Here is a 22,102-nt window from a genome sequence, read left to right as displayed (position 1 = left end):
AGTCCATCAAGGTGGGTGGTTGCCACAGTGGCACGGGATTTTGGTGCATTGTTCAATGCACTGCTCAAGATACATCAAATTCCCTTGATGTTCTTCTGAAGCTCTGGGTGCTTTCTGTGCAAGAAGTCTCAAGTAAAAAAATAAATCAATTGAACAACCGTCATAACAGTCAGGGTTTGGTGGTGATGTAAATGCACTGCAGCAAAGCTTGGTTCTTCTGACTATTTATGGGGCTGGACTACTTACACACCTGCAATTGCGCTGTACCATGGCCGTATAAAATATTTCTTCAATTCTGAGATCCACAGTAATAACATTTTCCAGCTGAATTCATATAACAGAAGGCTTTTCATATTAATAATTAGTCAGATGTCCTGAGGGATGGTGAAAATCAGCATGCTTCAGTCTTCCATCTAGCTACTGTCATACTTAAAAATGAGAACTGAAAGCTCAATGAAAAAATATCTTCTTAATGTAAATTACAATATTATAAAGGGATTTCAATATGTGTGACAGATTGTTTATTAGTTTTCTAAATGCACTCAGTGAAGTGGCCTCCCTTGCACATGAATCAACTTTGCTGTCTATAAAGATAATGATTTTGATCATATCACACAGAATAAAAAAAAAGGCCATGCAGGAAGCCTGTGCTCCACACATGCACATGTCCTTTGGCTGCTGAAGTGCCATCGGCTGATACCAAAGCATGTGTGCTGTGAGATCTTTTTGGGACTGCAGTCGTATATCTTCCACGAGGCATCTGGGGTTTCTGCCATATAGGTCAGTGCAGATTGTGGGGGATTTTAAAGATGATGCAAGATACAATGTACTTGTGTGAAGGTGGAGACAGTGGAGTGACTTTGAATCAAAGCTGATTAAATGGCAGGTAGATTCCCTGATTTGGAATGTTCTGATATCGATTCCTTTTTCTCTGTGACAATCAAGGTGCAACAATGTCTGTCTAGTCTAATAAAATCTATGTTGATCAGTTCTGCTGCTGGCAAAAGAAATGCTGCAGTGACAGTGAATCACGTGAATGGCAGGGGAAATAATTGATGTCATGTTGATTCCTGGTGAGCATTGAAACTGGTTGGTCAATTATTTAAACTGCCGAACCGGTTGGTCAGGGCCATTGAAAAGCAGCACTGATGGTAAAAGATCTTGACTTTATGTTTTCATTATTGAGCAGCAGCACAACAAACCACTGTTCACTCTTGTCCTTCTGATAATTTAGGGTTATGACAGAAATACTGCAAGCAAGTTCAAATATGTTCTGAGACCTAAAAGGAAAAAATTCTTATCAGAATCATGACATCTTTATTGTCATTGTAAAAAGTACAATGAAATTAGGTGCAGTCCCTGAGCTTAAATACTGTGTGTAAAAGCTATCTTAAAAAGAAGAAAACTAGCATATATATAATACAAAATACAATACAAATATAGTACAAAATAGGACACAAAATAAAAGGTGAGGTAGAAACCTTATTGCACATGCTGTTTATAATGTATTCAGAAACAAGCATTGTAAACATTACTATGGTTTCTGCAATGTGAAGACATTTAATCAATGTTGTAGATACATTCTACCTCTTAATTATGTATTTTATTTGATTATTTATATTAAATTGCATTATTGTTCTGTTTTGTACTGTGTTTTGGACATGACTTCAGCTGTATGTAGCTCTCTATTTGTCACTCACGCCCATTCCTTTGTCCAACAGTGATGGATGGGCAGATCGTTACGATGTCACAGACGGCTTTCAGAAAGAGGCTGCGGGGGGCATCACCATTAAGCTCCAGTCAGCCTACGTGACTTGGTTCGATGACTACTACCTGAACCTGCGGCCAGACATCAATTTGCGCAACCCCTGGTTTCCCGAATTCTGGCAGCACCGTTTTCAGTGTAGGCTGAAGGGCCACCCACAGGAAAGCAGCAAGTTTAACCGCACCTGCACCAGTGAGTAGGCCTGCCATTAATAATACAACTTTAGACACTGAAACGTCAATATCCCATTGACTACACTGTCTTGCTTACTCTGCCTGTTCTGGCTGGGGCGGTACTGGCTTAACCCTATGCTGCTCTGGTGATGTGAAAAGGTTTGTTTCCTGTTTTGATCTTTGCCTGATTTTGTGACTGATAATATAATCAATCATTGGCCACACGGTGGCAAAACTGTGGTCCAAGGTATGGATGTTAATCCCGGTCTTGACTGGAGATGGCATTCCTTCTACTGTCCAAAGGCATGTACCCTAGGAGAATTGGTGACTGTAAATTGGCCATGTGTGTGTGATTGGTGATTAGTGAGTCCATGCCATGCACCAGCTGTCCCAGAATTGGCTAATGTGACCCTGAAGTGGATTAAGGGGTCATAATATAAATGGGTGAGTGAGAAATATAATCTCAATTAATATACCGTTCAAAAGTTAAGGATCATTGAGAGATGTCCTTGTTTTTCCATGAAAAACATGAAATGGATTGGAATACCAATGCATTTTACTAAAAATTATAATAAATAATAAATAAACGTTGAAATGATTACGTAGTCAAACACTGCTGATCTGCTGATGCAATAAATACTGTTCTAGTGGGAATTGTGCCAGTTTTATTGCTTCTCTAATCAGTTTAACTGTTTCCAGCTTTACTAAAATAATTGAAAAGGGTTTTCTTATAATCAATGAAGTGACACACTTAGGTTAACGAACACAGCATTCCATTAGAGCTCAAGAGTAATTGTTGCAGATAAAGTTCTTCTCTACATGCACGCAGATCACACTTCCTCCTTTTAATGAAATATGCAAGAAAACCGTGCACTTTTTGTCAAATGTATCTGTCAAATTTTATTCCTTTATATATTTTTTTTACAGAAAAAGAGTCCCTGCGGCACCAGTATGCTCAGGACACTAAAATGGGCTTTGTGATTAATGCCATCTACTCCATGGCATATGGACTTCAGGCCATGCAGAAGACTCTGTGTCCAGGGTATTCAGGCCTGTGTGATGCCATGAAGCCCATTGATGGGCGCAAGCTGCTCGACTTCCTCATGAGGACAAACTTCACTGGTGTGTCTGGTGAAGTTATCCATTTTGATGAGAATGGAGACTCCCCAGGAAGGTAAATCAGGAACCCAGGTTTCTTTATTCATAATGACTCCCTAACATCCACATTCTGGATGCTTGAAATCCGATTCACATGCACAAACATAATTAAAGATTATTTATGTAAATCCTGAGGACTTACATGATGACCTTACGCACTGTGCTTAGTGGCAGTCTGAAAATAGTGCTCAATATTTTAAATGAGGTTGTATCTTAAAACCTGTCCAGGATTTGGTAACATACACTGTCTACTGAGTAAGGCAATATGTAAAAAGCATTGGTGAAGCAACATGCTATAGACAATTAAACATGAGTCATAAGACCTCATTTTTAATATTTTTAATTTTAGAAACAACACCAGATAATTGGGGCAGTGGTGGCCTAGCGGTTAAGGAAGCGGACTCATAATCAGAAGGTTGCCGGTTCGATTCCCGATCCGCTAAGATGCCTTTTAGGTGCCACTGAGCAAAAGCACCGTCCCCACACACTGCTCCCCTGGCGCCTTTTGTTGTGTGCACGTGTGCTGTGCTGCAGTGTATCACAATCACTTTCACTTTCTTTAAGATATCAGAGGCATCTGCTAGGCATCAGGCTTCCATGTTGACACTGACAATGTAGGAATTACTGGAGTATGACAAGAGCAAGACTGTGGCAATTTAATGAAGGATGATCCCACAGATCCCACTGAATTAAATGTGGTGGACAGCATTACTGCCTGTAAAATTAACATTTTACCAATTGCACAGTTCAGCATATTTTATCAAAAACTAGTATAGCACTATCTCCATATTTTAATGGACTGTTATTTCTCCATGGAGCGATTCATCCCTCCTTCTCCTGCTTCGTTCCACTGTAATTTAAGCATTTATTTCCTAATCCCGATGGGAAAACTAAATTGCAGTATTGCTTTGTGTGTGTGCCAGGTATGAGATCATGAATTTTAAGCAGATGGGTGAGAACGACTACGGCTACATCAACGTTGGAAGCTGGGACAATACAGGGCTGAAGATGGATGATGAAGAGATCTGGGCCAACCAGAGTGTCATCATTAGGTCTGTGTGTAGTGAGCCATGTGAGAAGGCCCAGATTAAGGTATGCTTGTGCACTGATGTTTTGCAGCATGTCTCTCTCGCTGGGAGATGTTTGCTGCTTATATCTGACTCCTGGATGCGTTTCTCTGGCTTATCTGTCCCATAGGTCATCAGGAAAGGTGAGGTGAGCTGCTGCTGGACCTGCACACCATGCAAGGAGAACGAGTTTGTGTTTGATGAGTACACTTGTCGGGCCTGTGAGCTTGGTGCCTGGCCAATGGATGACCTCACAGGTAAACCACCCACTTTAGAAAAATCCTCTAAACAATCTTGCTAGCCGTGGAACAGTCACCACTCTTTATTTTGAAGGGCCCTCTTTTGGAAAGGCAAGTGAAGACAGATAATCTAGCAAGTGAAGATACATGATATTTGGTATTTAAGCCTTTTAAGCTTCATTGTACTAGTAGCCTAGTGGGTAAAACACACCCTCCTCTGAACCAAACCCCAAACTGTCCCTGAGCAAGACACCATGTAACCACTGAATGTACGTAACTAGATGAGGATGATAAGGATGGATGCTAAATGCCATAAATGTAAAATGTAATCATTTTGGTTGCACAAAAAGTCAAAGTAGAAAAGCTGTACCAAAATATTATTACTGTCAACAACCAGTGAGCTATGAGGGAGCTATTTATTTCTATTTTTCAACCCTCACAGCAGGTCAAATCAACGTTAGAGGCTTTTTTTGGAGTGGATCTCACTAAAAGAGGGCCTGCCAGAAGTAGAGATTTGGGCTTGGCATCAAACCCCATCAGAATGTTCCAGCATCTCAGTCAATCTAACCCCTTAGGCATTGGCTGCTCAGGGTGACACAATGTGTGCCATGATGCTTCTCTCCGGTCAGCCAAGGCTGGATTACTGCTGACACTGACATTAAAGTCTTTCCAGCCAGGGTTGCACTTGTGGCCATTAGACAGAAACAACTCATGCACATGTAAAGATTCACTGTGCCCCACAATCCCTGAAGAAAACAATCTGACAACATTAATGCCACTAGTCTCAATGGGCAAGAATCATTTATGTGGCTAGTTTGTTTTCATAGGAAGCAAAGCTAAGTACTTGTTGTTAATTTCCAGTAATGCAGATTATGCATAGTCGATACTCCATGTGACAGTATTGGAGTACTGGAGTATTTCTACATAGACTGGTTAAATACAGCCCTACATTTTGACAAGTGTCTGCTTCACTTGTCAATAACAAACCTACACGTTTTAGGACATGAAACTTTAAACAATAAACTTTTGAACATTTTTGTGGTACCTCAGAAAAGGAGAAAGATATATTGATTATAATAGAAGTGAATTTGTCTTACCAGTCTCCACAGCCCAAGTCACATAACACATGGAAGAATAACAGAGTATATATACCTTTTTAGGTATTCTTTCCGTCATGGCATTGGGACTAAGGTTTATCACCATTAACCTGCATGAGGGCAGTCCTTGCTGTGTAGACACACATTGAGCAACCCCCCCCCCCCAAAAAAAAAGCCACATCAAAGGCAATGGAAATTATTTGACGCACTCAATGGAAATTTTCTTTCAGCTCATTTATTTGCTCTTTCTCTGATGCAAATACTGCATGCTAAATTTGTCCATTTTACAACAAGCCTAATGCATAATGTATGTCCCAGATTAAAAGTGGTGTTGTATTTATTTATTTCCCATTGTCACTTGTCAATGAAAAAATTTTGCATTTCAGTGCAATCTCGCTGCTGAATACATAGATGCTTTTACGATGCAAATCAATGCATCTTAACAACACATGCTCATTTCCTGCTGTTTCACGAAGGGTCTTATCACATGCTGTCATTTAATTGGCTTCAGCAACCTGATGTGAATTAATTGCTATTACTTTTTTCCACAGGGTATTAACAAGCAAATAATCACACAAGGCGAATTTGACTTAAACACACTCACTCTCTCACTCATTCACATCTCTGTCCACAGGTTGTGAGCCCATCAGAGTTCAGTTCCTTCTCTGGAGTGACCCTGAGCCCATTGCTGCTGTCGTTTTTGCCTGCCTTGGCCTTCTGGTCACTACTTTTGTCATGTCCATCTTCGTCAAGTTCCATGACACGCCAGTGGTGAAGTCGTCGAGTCGGGAACTCTGTTTCATCATCCTCGCAGGTATCTGCCTGGGCTACCTCTGTACCTTCTGCCTGATTGCTAAGCCCCATGTAGTTTACTGCTATCTACAGCGTCTGGGCATTGGACTGTCCCCTGCCATGAGCTATTCTGCACTGGTCACCAAGACAAACCGCATTGCTCGCATCCTGGCTGGAAGCAAAAAGAAGATCTGTACCAAGAAGCCTCGCTTCATGAGTGCCTGTGCCCAGTTGGTCATTGCCTTCATCCTCATCCTCCTCCAGCTGGGCATCATTGTGGCTCTCTTCATCATGGAGCCCCCGCAGGTGATCTACTCCTACCCCAGCATCCGTGAGGTTCACCTCATCTGCAACACCACCACACTGGGAGTGGTGGCACCACTGGGTTACAACGGCTTGCTGATCCTCAGCTGCACCTTCTATGCCTTTAAGACGCGAAATGTACCGGCCAACTTCAACGAAGCCAAGTATATTGCCTTTACCATGTACACCACCTGCATCATCTGGCTGGCCTTTGTGCCGATCTACTTTGGCTCCAACTACAAGATTATCACCATGTGCTTCTCTGTCAGCCTGAGTGCGACTGTGGCTCTGGGCTGCATGTTTGCCCCCAAGGTCTACATCATGTTGGCCAAACCTGAGCGCAACGTCCGGAGTGCCTTCACCACCTCCACCGTGGTGCGGATGCACGTGGGAGATGGCAAGGCTGCAGCAGCCGCCAGAAGCTCCAGCAGCATGGCCAACCTGTTCCGTCGACGAGGTTCTGGGAACGACAATGTCAGGTGAGAGCTTCAAAAGCAGTGGGTGTTGGAATCGAGATCCCAACGTTATCTTGGAGAAGTGAGCTCGATGGAATTGTTTGGTTTGTTTGTTTGTTTGGTGGATTGCAGAAATAGAGGTCTGCTTTCATCATCAGGTTGACAGGCGGTAGTGATCAAAGAGCATATGTAGTGCAGTCAGTCATTAATGGGCGTCATCTGCATCTGTATCCAAAGAGTTAACACGTGTGGCTGAAGCACTGTGAATATTGTTATGACGGGACAAAAACCGAATTCTTAATTTAGATCTTACATAGATATCCAAACTTGTTAAGCAGCGATCGAGAATAGATAAATACACGGGTCAGCCACTTCACAAAATCGGCTGATGGGTGAAGTGAATTTGATTTTTCTCATTATCTCATTACAGTAGCACCTGCCAAGGGGGGTACAAATTGGAGAGCACATGAACAGTATAATGACTGATGTGTAATGTAATGTAATGGTAGATGACTGGGTCACCAAAAATGACACGTTTTGTATGGTTAGTTCCTCTAAAAATGTCATTTTATGAAATAGTTAAGAATTCATGAGATAAAAATGTCCATCATTTCCTTTCAAAGGTTTAGTTTTCTGAGCACATCATTAATTTTTTTTAAACCCCCTTATCAACAAGTATTAAAATAACCATTGCGTGTCCTCCTGCAAGAACAAGGGTAAGAAAGGAAAGGCATTCCTTGAGCGAACTGTGTTTTTGGGCACCTGGGTCGATTCTGGCCGAAAAGAGTTTATCTGGCTCATTTTCCTCTGAGAGCGGCAAAGGCGGGTGGAGGTGTTAATGAAGCCTGTAATTGTGCTACTCTGCTTTCAGACACTTTTCAGCGCTGACTTGTTTGACTGTGAAACATACTCAGGAGTAATCGTTTCTGAAATTTGTCATTCGAATGTGTTTTTTGCTTTGTTATCCAGCTCTAACGGCAAGACAGTCACATGGGCGCAGAACGAGCGCGGCTACCGACCCAACATTTGGAAGCGCATTTCCTTCCACATCAAGAAGAAGGAGGAGACCAACCAGACTGCCGTCATCAAGCCTTTCTCCAAAGGTTGTGATGCAGCTTCGGACACAGCCATGAAAGTGACGTATGAGGGACAGCAGGGAGCACAGAGATTCCCCATTACATACCGGCCGCACACGCCATCGCCACTGCCCACTGTCTGCCAGCGGTCCTCCATGCGAGCTTGCAAGGAAGACGACGAGGATGAAGAGGGGCAAGATGAGGTCGCGGCGCTGCCCTCCTACCTCAACGAGCGCTCCCAGCGTCTGGGCCCGGCCCAGGGCTCCATCATGGAGCAGATCAGCAGCGTGGTAACCCGCTTCACTGCTAACATCAGCGAACTCAACAGCATGATGCTGCCTGCTGGCTCCTCCTCCTCCGGGTCCATCCTCAGTCCTGCCGGTCCCCCTGTTCCTGCCCCCCGTAACCCCACTTTTATCATACAGCGCGAGGTGCATCACCCGACAACCGTCACCACCTACGCAGAGGTGGTGCCCATGGGTGGACCCAACCAGCGGGGCGGGGGCCTCTGCACTGGACTGGCTGCTGGCAGCAGCAGGGCGTCACCAGCCAGCATGACAGAAAGCACCTACGACTCGTCCTCCGCCATCAGGACCACTGATCTGGACGAGCTGGCAGCTCTGACACCACCCTCCCCGTTCCGGGACTCGTCCATGGGGTCACCCAGCGAGTCCCCCATCTCCCCAACCTCAGGGCTGGGGCTGTGTGAGCCTTGCTCACCAAAGTACAACCGCCTGGTACTGCGACACTACAGCCAGAGCTCCTCGTCCCTCTGAGACAGCCTCCAAAAATGGAGCAGAGAATGCCAAGGAGACACACAGAGAGCGAGAGAGCGACACCTGTCAACTCGTATAAAGACGCTGAGAGAATGGCAGCAGGAGTTGATTAAAAATACATTCCTTATACATCTGACTGTAAGTAACAGTGTCAGGATTTGCCTTGCACCTGCTGGTGGTCTTGCACAAACATGCCTTTCAAATCATGAACAAAATCAGATCTCGTTTCAGGGAATAGTTTGGTGGATCATGCGAGAGCATCTTGCATTATTTAATTCTCTCCTGATGACGACGGCTTGTTCTCGCTTGAAGGACTATCTCTGGTGGATACCCTTTTTTGGAATATGAAGGTGTTTGGAAGGCACTGGTGCTTCCGCAGCGGAATCTAACTCACGACAGACTACAGCGTGCCTCTGAAATCCTGGCAGTGACCACTCTCTTATCTAAGAAAGGAGAAAGGGATGCCGATAGTCTTTCATTGGGCCAGGATGGTGAAGAGAAGGATTAAATATTCTTTGCCTGTCTGGCATTGATTGCATGACTGGATGTGTTCATGAACTTGAGGTATAATGGTGAGTTGAATATATATTTTTCTATTAATTTGAACTAAGAGTGGACCAAATGTTACATTCCACTACAGTGTGTGAGACCAAACTCTTGGGGGCAAATTCATAGACACAGATTAAATTTCAGTAAAAGTCACCCTCTCAAGGGATAGTTTGGAAAGACTTTGCAACATTCACATGATACAAAGCAAAACAAAGCTTCATATCTCATTAAAATGCGTTCTACATTGTATGATACATGTAAATATAAAAAATTTTTCTTCGCCAATCCGACCCCTTGAGAGATTAATTTGGCCTAATTTGTGTCTGTGGAGCTGTCCCTTTATGTTTAGTTTTGTGGCTGTCAGTGGTCCAATTGCTAGTTGATATTTGCATGGGTCTGTGTGTTCATTTTATCTTGATTGATAAGTTTAATGCTAGCATCTTTTGTAAAAAAAAGCAGCTACAGTTTAGGGTCCCAAAGAACATGGAGGCGTCCTCTGCAGTTTAGTCACTTTCTGTCATGAGACATGTTCCTAATACATCACAGGCTTTATCTGCAATCAGTAGCATTTTGTCGTAGTTGTAATTTGTGTCACTTGGGTCAAACTGGGTAAAGAGGAAATGAAGAAATTGTGAAATCTGGACATTTTTCTCTTTAATTACTGCATGCTAGATAAGTTTCTACATGCCTCCCTAAACGAGTTGACATAAAATGCAGTTCACTGTAAAATACTACAAGGTGAATTAGAAGATCTTACAAGTGGATAAGTTACTGCAAACCTAGCTAGTGACTAAATGCATATTTTGAAGGCCACAAAAATGAACTATATCTACAGTACACAAGAACTATATAACCTGTTGTGAAGTTCATGGTCATGAGCATTAGCAGTACAGCAAAGCAGTACAAATGATTAGATCATATTGTCTGTGGAAGATGTTGACATTTTGGGTGAAATTGACATATACAGTACATATCAAATGAAAGCTCTTGGTCAGTTCTTTCCACTGAAGAAATTAAGTTATTAAACAAAAACCAAACGACTTAACATTGAACACATAGAAGTATTTGGTGGCACTATTTCTGAAAAATTTTAATGAAACTTTAAACATTATTCACTAAGTGAACTGTCATCTATGTTTTAATGTGTGTTTGTGTGTGTGTGTGTGTGTGTGTGTGTGGGGGGGGGGGGGGGGGGGGGGTGTTGTTTTCTTACTCTTCTGTAATATGGGCAAAATGTCACTTATGTTGATATGCTTCTCAACCCTCAATATAACAATTAGGAAGGGCTGGTAACAGTTATATATAGTTATAAAAGCAATTTATATAAGCAACATGGTTCCATTGCCTTCTGTCCAGTTGAAATTATTCAAAATACCTTGTCAAGTTGACAAATTTGGAGCCAATAATTGAGATATATTGTCAAAGAAGTCAATCCCATGATGATGTCAGGGTCTTTGACCCAGGCTATCATTACTTAATTCCATATACTTTCACAGGGATAATATGACAAAATATGCTTCCCTGTTTGATAAATACACAGTGCATGGAGTACTGATGTGGGGGATGTGTGGTGATAAAAATTGTACTGCAGCCAGTCAGCAGGAACACTGGTCTTGTAGTGGCTTCGTGTTTTAGGTACAATGTGGTGTCCATGTTTTTCATAGTAAATGAGACAGATCGTCGGTTCAAAATTAGTGCTGAGCAGCAGGTAAGAAAACAGTACTGTTCATCCCTGTAGAGAAAGGAGCCCTTTTGAATGCATAGGGATGTTCATGCTGTAGGGCAATTGTGCACAAATTGTTCACTTTTAGTGTTTCATTTACTTTTATATACTTAAATAAAATAGTTTTATAGGATATGAACTTAAGGAATTGTGCTAGTTTGTTTCAGATATGTGACTGAAATGTGCCAAGTTTATCTGTGAGGTAAAAAGTGCCATCGTTGGAGATATAGTTACAGGAGAAGTAACACAGAGCTGTTACTTTAAAAAATATTCTTTTCATGCAGTCTGAATGTTAACAACGTGATTATTAATAAATAGACACGAATGTATTAAACAGTCTCTCACCCACACTATCACGGCTCAACATGACCCGGACCTTCAGATTGTCTTAGAGCCACCAGGTTCCAGCACACCAATTTTATTAAAACAGAAGAAAAGAGTGATAACAGGCTAAATCCTAGCACAGCTCAGGGACAGGGAGAGTGGAATGGCCTAAAATGCTTTACTTTAGGACAGCAATGTTAATCACAGTCTCAATGTTGGAGTTTCAGATGATTATCATCACATTAATATTACGAAGAGATATTTTAGGGAAAACTGAAATTATGTATTCCTACACAATACTGCACAGAACAGGGGTGCAAATGGGAAGAAGGGTTTAGCTGTACGTGGCATCTAATGGTTGCATCATCGTCCAGCCCTGAGACCAAATTCTGAGTTCTTGCTTTTCCAAGCTGTTCCCGCTGGAATCCTGAAAACCAACGTCTGTGCAGATGATGTGGGTCCAGGCAACGGGGTATTGCTGGTGTCATTCTCTGCTCCTTTCGCCAAAACTGGGCATTTACCTGTCAAAAACCACGCCCGCATCATGCTGTAATTTGTGTTTATTATCAGCCTATTTATCAGTGTGCAATATTTCTTATTGGTGAATGAGTTCTGACTTTGGTATACATATTCATGTTTGCATGCAGAACAGTGCCAAATAAGTTTGATGTTAAAGTGCTTACATCTTACATATCAGTGTGAATCTCCTGTTTTTTTTATAGTTTATAGATTTTTTTTCCTTTGCTCTACACTTTTTCATGTTTATTTCAGTGTGGTGTTTTGAAGATATTGGATGTACTCTTCTGAAAACTTGATAGTTGTGGGTCTTTATAATAACAGTTAGCTTTGTATTTCTGGAAACTATATAGTTTGCAATAATTGCTTTCTTAACTGTTACAGTTTTTTAAAGCTTTTTCTTATTTTTCAAGAAAGATTGTGTAACTTGGCTGTTAATAAAACAGATTAAAAAGGGATTCAAGTATTTGTCCATTTTATTCAGCCATAAATAAGTGTATGCCATACTCAACGGACATTGCATGATTATTGCTCTAATTTGCTAAATTGTTTAACTTATTATCCTCTGAACTCCTCATTTTAACATTTTCTTATTTAATAATTTTGCTTTTCAGACGTTTTGTTTAATCGTGGTATTAGTTGCTGGCATTTTGGTTGCTGAAACTAGCTGCCACGTGACATAGTTAACGGTAACGCTGCTAACCAGGCGCTGTCTAGCTGGTTGTGCTGGCTGAAAGGTTGGGTCACGGTGATCACAACTGGTTTATTGTCGATTTCGTGAGCATCATGTGACGCGACAGCAATGAGCAACCCACGTGGTCACGTGTTTTTGACACCAGGGTTTTTGTTTTTTTTTTAGTTTAATGTCAGGATTGTTCGTGTTATTACTGGCATTAGTAATTGCTGTATAGTGATAATAAAGATATAATGGAGATATAAGTTCCAGAGAGTGTGAGGACCGTGGGTTTCGCGCCGGGGAGCGTGGCGCTCACGAGTTGCCGCCGTCGGACGAGCCCGGCGGCGGGTCACAAGTTCGGCGGAGGGCGCGGGGCGGTCCTGCCCCGCCGCCCGGGCCGGGGAGGGCGCGCCGAGCTCGGCGGGCCGCAGACCTCCGCCAGCAGCGCCGCCATGCAGAACAACGTGAAGGAGCACCTGTACAAGATCCTCGTCATCGGCGACCTGGGTGTGGGGAAGACGAGTATCATCAAGCGCTATGTGCACCAGACGTACTCCACCAACTACAGGGCCACCATCGGGGTGGACTTCGCGCTGAAGGTCCTGAACTGGGACTCGGAGACGGTGCGGCTGCAGCTCTGGGACATTGCAGGTAGACGGGTTTGAACTATTTATCATTATTTTCATTTTTTTTTACATTCTATACGCTTATTTGTTTTTACTGTGGATGGGTGTATTTGAATTCTTGTGTTTTATACGGTTTTGTAATGATCTGTCTATCTATCTCAATGCCAGTACTCCTGATATTACACCTACCCTCTTATCTTGATAAAAAAAAAAAATTCTAAATATAATTGATAAAAAAATTATAAAATTCTAATTAAGATTGTTTTTTTGTCTGGTGTTTTTTGTGATTTTAAGTGGACGTTGCCAAAATAAAACTGATAGAAGTGTTAAATTCCATATGCGGAAATAAATGGTATTTCTGGAAGAGCTGTTCCACACGGCCCTTTCCAGCAGTTCCTTCTCACGTGCTTGAAAGGCTGAGAACTTCTCTCCGTGTGTGTGTGTGTGCTCCTGCTTGTGTGTTTTCAAAGAACTACTCATTTCCTATCCCCACGTGGAGGGTGTGCGTGCAATCATATGAGAACTACTCTCATGTGAGTAAGATTTAGAATCCGGTCACAGGAGAGTCATTGTAGGAAAACCACAGCAAACAAACCCCTTTACCCCAGAGTGGAATGCGTTTCACTTTGCTCACTTTGTCCCGCTCTCCTGGGGAACAAATGCCTTTAAACCTTCACTGTTAATGGCCCAGTTGATGAAGTCCAACATAAGCCTGTGTAAGCAGTATAACCGTGGCCCTGGTGGACCATTACCCTGCTCATTACCCCAGCCTTGCCTCTCCATGTCGTCTACTCCGTTTTTTATTAGCAACATACATTTTCTTGCATCATTAAATTAATTATTATGACAAAAAGCCATATATACTATTTTTTTATTATTATAACATACTATAACATATAAAATAGCATACATATTATATGAAATATATATCATGTCAATTGTTTCCATTATAATGAAAAATGGACAGACCAGCAGACATAAAAATCTTACACAGCACAAATTTCAAAAGACAACAATGACTCTACTGTCAGTTTGAGTCATGAACATGTCAGACTTGTTCCACATTTTCTACAAGTGAACTTTATGATGTGCGACATGTATTTGTAAAAGGAGGAACTGTACAGTATCTGAAACCACTGCCATCTGACTTCATTCATTTTATTGTTGGCGTGTTGGAGAGTAACAATTTATTTTTGCCTCTTTCCATCTCTGACCCGAAAAAAGGCCAGGAGCGATTTGGGAACATGACACGGGTGTACTACAGGGAAGCCATGGGGGCCTTCATTGTGTTTGATGTCACCAGGCCCTCAACGTTTGAGGCTGTGACCAAGTGGAAAGAAGACCTGGACTCAAAACTTACACTCGCTAATGGACAGAGCATCGCCACTGTTCTCCTGGCCAATAAGTGTGACCAGGGAAGGGACGTTTTGACCAACAACGGCATCAAGATGGACCAGTTCTGCAAGGAGAATGGCTTTGTGGGGTGGTTCGAAACTTCTGCCAAGGTAAGTGGTGCAATCAGCTGTAGATTTTCTTCTATTTCTGGAAACTTGTACAAATCCCTAAAATGTTAGGGTTATCCTAATTATCCTAAATAGTCCAAATGGGGTCATGTATAAATAACTGGAATTTTTTCGACTAAATAATTAAACAGTTTTCACAAAAGTATTGCAGCACACACATTTTGATGAATTTATTATTTTCATGTTTGATTAAAGATATGAATTATTCAAATAGAGCTCATACAGTGTTCAAGATTAAAAGTAAAAGTGGACAGTGGAAGCCAGCGTGAGCTTCCAGAATTCCACTAATTAGCCCTGCCCCCTGGCTGTGGAATTCAGCTGACCAGAAAAATCCAGTCAACTGGCATGAAGCACCGGTGCAGACCTCTCGGTTCGTAATCTGGACGACCACAGCCAGGTTGCCTGAAAGGGAGTGGTCCTGTCCAGTGCCTGGAACAGACCAGTTTGATCCAGTCTGGAATGTCGTATCTGTGTGGATAGGGGGCTCTGGGAAAGAATGAAGCTGCACACCCCTACAGGCTGCAGTTAAAATAAGACGACCATAAAGATGCACACTTTTTCCAGTAGCAGAAAAAAAATATTACTAATGCATAAACGTATATAAACAATGAATTCTATAAACTGTGTGAATTGTGTAAACACATATGCAAATGATCAGGATTTTCTTTGGCATATTGGGATGCAGAAACTCATACTGTATAAACCCTAGGCCACGTTAACCTCGTTTTTGTAATGGCATCTACGTACTACATTCTAGAATGGCCAAAGGTCAGTTGCTGGCATGACGTGTTAATGACAGTTGCAATAAACAACTCCTCCAGAAACCAATTGGCCCATCTTTAGCTCTGTTGGGTGATCCTAACAATGGCTTGAAGGACAGAAATGTGTGAAAACTGCATGAATAAATGGATGCCAGGGAAGGAGAGTTCCTGAGTATTGCTGATTGTTCTGATCTGTGAAAACAACCCACTTCCCTGCAACTTCAGTTCTGAACAGACATCCTGGTGAACCTTACTATTACTTAGTGTTCTACGTAATCAGTGACATTTAGTTGAAGAATGCATTCTGTGAGGAAGGAATCTAGGACAATTGCGGAGAATCTCAGAATGAATCCCATGCAAACGTGCCTGAAACTGCAGGTCTGTTTGAAAAGGGCTCTGTTCACAGAATTTTGGTTGTAGGTAATCGCGAGACGCTGTCATGTTGTGTATAAAAGTTTCCATATAAGAAACTGCTGTTGAAAGTGTATCATGTATCATGTTGTTCTCAACTTGAATCATGCTGTTTACACCATTATTTATGACTCAGCCGTAACTTTATGGTTAAACAACCCTGACCAATCGAGACATGGAGGTAGAAGATGTGCTGCCCATGGCACACCTGCACACCTTCAGGTTTTTATTTCTCGGACCGTATTTTTGTAGGTCCTGGCCACATCTCACAAGAGCTGCAGTTCTGCACTTCAGCCAGCCATCTAGGTGTCACCATTCGGCCTTGTCAAAGTCAGACAAATCCTTATGCTTGCCTATTTATCTGCTTTCAGTTCATCAACTTCAAGGACAAAATGTTCCCCTGCTGCCTAATAAATACAACCCATTGACAGGTGCCAGTGCCAAGATAATCAGTGTGACACTCTTTGCTTGTCAGTGGTCATAGTGGTATGGCTGATTGGTGTACATAGTAAAATTCTACATTCCTCTCAGTGCTCTAGGTCTGTGTCCCAAAGCGGTAAAAGAGAACAAAGACATCTGAAAATATGCCTCTTGGTGAGGGTATTTTAAGACAGGACCTCTTGAGACACTTTCAGCCAAGCTTGCGTATTATTCATGCACACAGATATTTCTCATTAATTTCACCTGCTGTTCACACATTAGCCTGGTTGCCTTGGGAAACAGAGTGGACCGCTGCTGTGTTAGTCTGCAGGGTGTTTGAAATATATATTTGAAATAAAAGCTACATACAGTATGTGTGTGTGTGTGTGTGTATATATACATATTATGGCAAGTCAAACAGGAAATAAATAATATATATATTGACAGGGATATATATATATATATATATATATATATATATATATATATATATATATATATATATATATATATATATATATATATATATATATATATATATATATATATATATATATATATATATATAAACGTTGCATATATTCAGACTTTCAGTCCATAAATTCGGGTTTCATTCCATATATTCAGACTTTCATTCCATATATTCAGACTTCATTCCATATATTCGGGTTTCATTCCATATATTCATACTTTCATTCCATATATTCAGACTTCATTCCATATATTCAGGTTTCATTCCATATATTCAGACTTTCATTCCATAAATTCGGGTTTCATTCCATATATTCAGACTTTCATTCCATATATTCAGACTTCATTCCATATATTCGGGTTTCATTCCATATATTCATACTTTCATTCCATATATTCAGACTTCATTCCATATATTCAGACTGCATTCCATATATTCAGAGAGAGAGAGAGAGAGAGAGAGTCTCACTGAGGTTCAGTAAACTTTAATATTTCCACACATGCAAAAAGCACATTTATTAAACTTTATTTCTTGTATATGATTGTTTCATCCCTATGTGTGATATATGTTTTTCTATTCATGTTTTATAGGAAAACATCAACATTAATGAAGCGGCCAACTTCCTAGTAAAGCACATCATTGCCAGTGAAAATGACATCCTCAAATCAGTGGTTCCTGACACCATCTCCCCCCAGCTCAACTCATCTAAGGAGGTCAGCTGCTCAGCCTGCTTCAAGTCCTAGAGGACCTGTGAGACTGCTGACCGTGGGAAGAGTTCTGGCGAAGAGCCCCAATCTCCTCACCTTGGACATGGAACACATGTCCCAAGTTTACATAGTCGATACATTTCACTCAGAAACTTTCAGTAGGTGTGATGTGGACACTCCCGTTTGAACGTCTCCCTTTTTTTTTATGAAAAATCGTCTTGATCTGCCATGATGAATAGAAAAAGACTCAAAAGACACCCTGGCAGACATTCTGACCACACTCAACCACACTCAACCATTCAGTAGCCTAAATGACAGCAGGAACTACTGATCTGTACCACTGACCTGAGATTAATGAACTACAGATACCCCCATATATTGGAGCACAATCACTTCCCTGCCTTTGGTAAATAAATATTTATTTGTATAGATAGATTGATTGATAGATTTATTCTTCTTATTAAGAATTCTTCACGCATTGTAGCAGGATTAGGTGTTCCTTGAATGGGACCAGTAGTGGTGACCTCACAACTTCATTGTGTGTGTTTTTTAATGTGTTCTCTGCTGGCATCATACAGTCACACCTCACTATGGTCAACTTTAGATTGTTCCCTTTGTGTTTAATTGTTCTTGATCCTAGTTTAAACCTTCCGAGCAGAGGGGTGCCGTTTTTTGGTGGAGATGTGTTAAGAGCTCACTTGCACCCCTTTTAACATGGTGATCCTCCATCAGCTCATGTTGTGATTCATTCTCTGACTCACGAAGATTATATAAATTTCCCCTGGTTCCTCATGGTTGTACACATTAAAACCTGTATTCGAAACTTGAAACACTTGTAATGATCTCCTGCCTTAATATTTCCAAAAAGTCATGTAGGATTGTTTTTTTTTTAAGATTATATATTTGTAAAGCTTTGTGGAGATCATAATTTATATACACACACACCATACAACACTTCCTTTGTTTTTGTAAACGCATATAATGTGTGCATATATGACATTTCACACAATGATTTTTACTGCGTATCTTATATTTATCAGAATGTGCAATGATTGTACAAAAAAATGCTGTGCTGTTTTATGTGCTGTTATATTTGAGTGAGGATTTGGTTACAGGAAGGGTAGTTAGGTAAATGAAAGCTCAGAAAACATCATATGGCGTGGGAAAGTGCGATGCCAGTGCACTGCCACAGCATTGGAAATAAAGAACATGAATCTCGGTGGTGGTGTGCTAAATGGTTTGTGAATGCAGTTAAAAGGCCAACATGAATGTAGGTGAAGACATAGTTGGGGGATTTCACATTCTGCTTCACTACTGAGTCACTGGCACAGGTCTGCTGTTGTCACCATGACAACTGCCTCAAAAATATGGCCTGTATCTGAATGAGATATCTGTCTCCCTACTAAGAGCTTTTCTAATCATTCTTGACACAAACCTAAACCCATCTGCATCCTGCCATGCTTCCTGCAGGGCGCCATGAAACTGAAAGTGGCGATGACTAATAATCGTGCTGGTAATTATGAGCTTGAAAATGAATGATGGGTTGCCTTTCCTGCCACTTTTGTGGCAGATGGATGAAATGTGTTAGGCAAATCTGGGTGCTATTTGTGCACCGGAATGTTTTTTTCTGGGATGTTTGCGCAAGGTAACTGATCACTGGCTGTTAGCATCCCATTAGATTCCTTGTGACTTCAGGAATTGCATTTGATTTGTGCCAAGCATGAGCCCAGTGTTCCTCAAGTCATATGAGGTACATTAGACTGGGCACCAGATACAGATTCAGAAAGGCAGAGCGTAAAAGGACATAAATAAAAGTAAAAGTAGTGGGTAAAATGGTGAACAGCAACTCCATGCTGCTATATAGTGCTGTAATTTAACGGTGCTAAAACTGGCACAAATAAGTTTGAGCACATTGCTAGCCAGCAAGACGTCAGCGAACCATAAGCAGCGGTACTAAAATATAACATTATGAAAGACATAGGGAGTATTCACTAATGTTAAGTATGTTTTTTGGATTTACATAACTAAATCAATAAAAAAACATGAAAAGTTTGGTTGATAGCTTTCTGCATCTTGGAGAGGACAAGGGAACCACCAACTTCGCTTACACCCAGAAGATTTTTATGACCCTATGATGACCATAGCAATGATTGACAGCTTGCATGGACTGTTCTTCCCTTCCCATTAAACAGAAGGCCACAAAAGTCGCAGATTCAAACCCCACTTACTTCCACTGTGCCCCTGAGCAAGACACTTAACCCTGAGTGTCTAAAAGGAGACTGTCCCTGTAACTACTGGTTGTAAGTCGCTCTGGATAAGGGTGTCTGATAAATGATAAAAAATTTGTTCTTGAATACATATTTGATACAAGCATTTTTCCCAAATGTTCAATTAAAAAAACCCACCCAATCTGACAAGACCAACTTCAAGACCCTTCCTCCTCCTCTTCGCCTTGGTTACTATGCTCATAATGACACTTGTTTATGATGCCATCAGAGGACATCACAGATTTGCTCTGTGACAAAGACATCCCTGAACCTACCAAACAAAACAAATGCAGATAGATTATCAATGTGCTACATGGAACATCCACAATATCCAGCATTGTGTTTTAAATCAAAATTCAATACATATACAGATATATCAATTTTGTAGTTTAGTTATGAATACTTTAAAGTATGCTGTAGCATTTACAGGTTACATGCACAGACATATTTTTATTGCCCAGTGACCACTCTTTGAATTGAATGAGCAGAATAACACAGCAATGAATTGATTCATTAAAACATTTAAAGACATTTCATCCAGAGCTATAAACCAGTGTCTCTCGCTCCCTCTGTCTCACACAGTTTTCAATCTGAAAAACACACTATTATTGCATCCCCTCATCTAATAAATGTCCTTGAAATGTAACCTCATTTCTATTAACAGAGACAAATATAGACAGCGCTCAGTGTGTCCATCCACATGCAGAGAAGGAAAAAAAAATACTGTATTTTATTCCTTCTAACACTCTGCACTGCCAGAGAGACCTCCCACACAACCACCTCTGCATTCTGGGCCGCACAAAGAAACACATAAGCACACACACACACACACACACACACACACACACACACAATTATTTTAACACTGTAGCAGCTCAGCCCTAACCATCCACCCACACTCATCATGGGGTTTGCAAGCGCAGTCTCAAAGTCTCCATGGCACATGCATTTGGTGCTGGTCTGATTTCTGACCACTACATGGTCCATGCACAGTTATGGATTTATGTACTTATGTGAATTAAGAAACAACTTAGATGGTACCAGATTGGATTACATGAGAGCGATTTTGTGGCTAAAACATTTCATTTAAGCCCCTGACAACTGTTATGCAATGCATTTGTGTTGGCTACTGTGCACATAATTTATTGTGCATTGCCACACTGTCCCATTTACAAATACATAAGAAAAGAGGCCCAATGTGTTCTCTCCAAACTACACTGTGAGAGCCATTTATTTATTTCCAGCATGGGGCATCCTAAATTCCCACGGTTGCCTCCCAAAGAGTGTTGTTTACTCCTTTGTTGTGTTTGTGGTGCCATCTTTTGACGTACAAAGGCACTGCAGCAAGGGAGGCGAACACAGAAGCTATTTTGTGCTGGGAGCATATCAGATTCAGATCACAGCAAATTCTATTTTTGCTAACTGCTACTTTGTGTATTTACTCTTGGTCACTTAAAACCAATCCGATTTAATTGGAAGCTCTTGCTTTGTGGAATAATCAATAGTTGGTCTTATTCACCTTACAAGTGTCTGAGCCGTGCATACTTTCGAGCTGTACCAGGGGACCGTAAATGGGCATATATATACAGAGCTGCAGATGCTTGTGGGAAGTGTCACCCAAATGAACCTTCGTCAAAAGCGCCACTGGGCTGTATCTTAGCAACAGTTTTAAGACCGTCATGTCTTTTCAGGTCTCGTCTCATCGAGACTAGCGCACTACCCCTTGCATCCTCCGTCAACGTGCGGCAGACCCTCAGAGGGCACCCAAATACAGCGGTGGTGCAAAGGGTGCAAAGCCAGAGACTTGCCCACTTGAACAGAGCTAATCTTTGACTGAAGCTAATCGCATTGTGACACCAAATGTGGGAAAGTGGCCAATTAAATCGAAGGATTTATTCACTCAGAAACAAGGAGCTTGGAGGTGGAAAGTCTCCTGCGTTGTCACTTGAAACGGAGTTAGGGGCATGATAGAGATTTTTAAGATCAATCCCTGTTTATTATTAACCGGAAAATCAAAGACGGACAGAAGCTCATAAGAACAAACACCATCGTTTACTTAGCCACGGCCAATTAAACTCTAAACTGTTTTTATCCCAGAGTTGTTGCCCAATTGGCTGTTGCATGACGCTAAGCATGACAGCCAGGGATTTGGCTGAAATCACCTCTCCCAGCCCCTTTCCGTGCTATTTCCTTTCCCTCCCACAGCACTTACTCATCTTCTGGGCT

At 41.4% G+C, this 22,102-nt stretch overlaps 2 protein-coding genes across 4 annotated transcripts in view; both read left to right on the top strand.

The window, feature by feature from the left end:
* The window catches only part of grm5a (glutamate receptor, metabotropic 5a), a 33,802-nt gene extending 19,128 nt beyond the window's left edge, over nucleotides 1-14,674 (top strand). For 2 of the 3 annotated variants that reach the window (XM_028982783.1, XM_028982784.1), the window contains 6 exons: nucleotides 1,722-1,957; nucleotides 2,866-3,112; nucleotides 4,020-4,188; nucleotides 4,294-4,420; nucleotides 6,134-7,073; nucleotides 8,019-10,596. In XM_028982783.1, coding sequence (XP_028838616.1) covers nucleotides 1,722-1,957; nucleotides 2,866-3,112; nucleotides 4,020-4,188; nucleotides 4,294-4,420; nucleotides 6,134-7,073; nucleotides 8,019-8,901 — 2,602 coding nt within the window. In that variant the 3' untranslated portion in view covers nucleotides 8,902-10,596. Of the gene's footprint in view, nucleotides 1-1,721; nucleotides 1,958-2,865; nucleotides 3,113-4,019; nucleotides 4,189-4,293; nucleotides 4,421-6,133; nucleotides 7,074-8,018; nucleotides 10,597-14,539 lie in introns of those variants that run through there. The other variant, XR_003750080.1, reaches the window with a different exon arrangement.
* rab38b (RAB38b, member of RAS oncogene family) lies at nucleotides 12,891-18,828 on the top strand. Its single transcript, XM_028982785.1, has 3 exons — nucleotides 12,891-13,340; nucleotides 14,540-14,820; nucleotides 17,493-18,828. Exons 1-3 carry the CDS (start codon nucleotides 13,142-13,144, stop codon nucleotides 17,643-17,645), a joined length of 633 nt encoding a protein of 210 aa, XP_028838618.1. The 5' UTR covers nucleotides 12,891-13,141; the 3' UTR covers nucleotides 17,646-18,828.
* The last annotated feature ends 3,274 nt before the right edge of the window (nucleotides 18,829-22,102 follow it).

The sequence above is a fragment of the Denticeps clupeoides genome, chromosome 6 (assembly GCF_900700375.1).
Source record: "Denticeps clupeoides chromosome 6, fDenClu1.1, whole genome shotgun sequence".
Classification (NCBI taxonomy): Eukaryota; Metazoa; Chordata; class Actinopteri; order Clupeiformes; family Denticipitidae; genus Denticeps; species Denticeps clupeoides.
This window is presented reverse-complemented; position numbering and strand designations above follow the sequence as displayed.